This window comes from Pistacia vera, unplaced genomic scaffold (genome assembly GCF_008641045.1).
Source record: "Pistacia vera cultivar Batoury unplaced genomic scaffold, PisVer_v2 Contig296, whole genome shotgun sequence".
NCBI lineage: Eukaryota > Viridiplantae > Streptophyta > Magnoliopsida > Sapindales > Anacardiaceae > Pistacia > Pistacia vera.
Window position 1 is genome coordinate 324,548 of NW_022196108.1, and position 2,526 is coordinate 327,073.

Below are 2,526 nucleotides of genomic sequence, written 5' to 3' on the forward strand. Positions count from 1 at the left end.
CTCGAATAACTTGGTTAATTATATTAAATAAATGGATGATTAAATTAAATTTGATTAGATTTCACCAAACAACATTAATTCAATATTAATATTTTTCATATTTATATCAAACTTCACCATATAGAATTAGTAAACACTAAACACTAAACATACATAGTAATTACTAATTAGTAAACACTAGGCATATAAAATTGTTCAACATTCAGCATACATACATAGTAAACACTAAACACTAAACAATTAAACATATAGAATTGTTCAACCAAACATACTAAACAAACAAAGTCTATTACACATTAACGGCGTTAGAAGCCGCCCCTGATTCTGTAATCTCCTTCTCCGCTGGCACTTGGCTTAATGGCACAACAAGCTGAGCATCATCAATTTCATCTTCTACAATTAACAAAATATAAGTTAACTATCGTAATATATTAACAAACTAAAGTATTAAAACATGTGAAATATAAGTTAAAATGTTACCTTTAACTTCATATCCAAAAATCCATGTCCTGGTGCATATCAAAGACTATGCATTCTCCGGTAAAAGTGAACTTTGATATTTACTGGTATCGATCACTGTTTTTCTTCCAATGGTCCAGGATATCTAGATTGCAAAATTTGATGCGATCAAACCTTGCCTCTCCCAAATAAGTATCCAATTCGGATTTCTTAGTAGCACTAAAGTCACTCTTGTAGTAGTCAAATTCCTGCACCATTTAAATATTTAAATTTAATAAAGCAAAATTACAAAATAAACAAAACCTTATTAATCACAAGAATGTAAAAATATTTAGGGAGTAGTGACTTACAAAATATCATCTCCAATGATATTAGGACTACTAGTCTATACCCAAGGATCGACAGGAACCTCATTGCAACTTAGACCCTCGTAAACAGCAAAAAGCTTATACAACTCTTGCTTGACCAACTCCAACTTTCTTGATACTATTGGGCCATCAACTTTTTTGTAACAAAACTCAACAAACTCAAACTTGAAATGTGGGTCCAGAATTGCTGCAATTGCTAACATAACACTATAAGAGTCCCAATATTTGTCAAACTTTTCTTTCATTTGACTTGCCATGGTACTAAGAACTTCATCCTCATTTTCCATCTCTTCGTATAAGCGCACTTGAACTCTCCACACATTCCTGAGGTACAAGTTTCCTGTGGGGTATTGGGAACCCAAAAAAAGAGTAGTGATGTCATAAAATGGTTGCAAGAACTTGCAAATCCTCACCCCCTATCCCATTCTTCATTTGAAGGCCAACTTTTTTAATTGGGATCTATCAGTGAAAAATGAACAAACACACGACAGTATATTAACGCACTTTCAAGCATTAAGTAAGTGGAATTCCATCTTGTGGGAACATCCATTCGTAATCCTTTTGAGCTTGCCACACCAATTTTTTTAACAAGTTCTCCAAACTTGATTCTTTTAGCCTCACTTCCTTTAACATATTTCACACTTTCATGAATTTTATGTAAAGCTATGCTACTAACCTTTAACCCTTCTTGGACTATGAGATTCAAGATATATGCACAACATCACACATGAAAAAAAGAGCCACCATATAATAAAGTATTTTGCACACAAAGTTGACTCCTTCAAATGTCTTCCATTTTATCATTATTACTTGCATTGTCTAATGTAAGAGAGAAGACTTTCTTTTCAATCCCCCAATCTTTTAAGAAATCATACACTATTTCTAACAAAAGAGCTCTCGAGTGTGAAGGAGGAATATGACAAAAATTAAGAATTCTACTTTGTAACTCCCAATTCTCATCAACATAGTGAGTCGTTAAAGAAATGTATCCATCAGTAGTACAAGAACTCCAAATATCAAAAGTCAAGCATATTCTATCCGAAACCCTCTCTAAAGCAAGCTTAATCTTTTCCTTCTCCCTATAATATATCTTTAAGCAATCCGCCTTAGCGGTGTTACTAGTATAAGGCTTAACTTCATGATTCAAATATATGTGGACATCCCTAATTCCTTCATGCTCTACTATTGAATATGGGTAATTGTGTTTTATGATTCCTATTGCCATCTTCTCACGATAAATTTCTTGAGAAATCCTTAAATGTCTCAATTTAGTATCACAATCCATCATCATTTGATCTACACTACTAATGGTACGTTTAGGACAACCTTCCATATGGCACCTCAAATTCTTAGTCCCATGAGTGGAACTACCATATGCATAAGACTAACTAAAAATAAAAAACGTTGCCCTCACATCCCCATTGTCTTCCATATATGTTGTAAATTGACCCCAAACATCTGAAATTTTACGTCTTTTTGGACAAATAGTACTACCACTAGAAGGAGGTTGAGCTACGACTATATTACGACCCATTTCTATTGCCTTATTAAACAAATATGTAGACTTCTCCATACCAAGCCAATCTAAAGGACACAACAAAGTATTTACATTTAAATTAATTAACCAATCATAACAATTCATCCAAAAAAAAAAAAAAAAACACTTCCATATATTTTACAAGCAAACCAGCCCTACCAA

General features: G+C 33.0%; 1 protein-coding gene across 1 annotated transcript; it reads right to left on the bottom strand.

The window, feature by feature from the left end:
• Positions 1 to 289: 289 nt before the first annotated feature.
• On the bottom strand, positions 290 to 2,112 carry LOC116135178 (zinc finger BED domain-containing protein RICESLEEPER 2-like). Its single transcript, XM_031420885.1, has 6 exons — positions 1,638 to 2,112; positions 1,332 to 1,520; positions 851 to 1,167; positions 634 to 707; positions 481 to 509; positions 290 to 393 (listed from the first exon to the last, which is right to left on the bottom strand). The coding sequence occupies exons 1-6, from the start codon at positions 2,110 to 2,112 to the stop codon at positions 290 to 292; spliced, it is 1,188 nt and encodes a 395-aa protein (XP_031276745.1).
• Between the last annotated feature and the right edge of the window lie 414 nt (positions 2,113 to 2,526).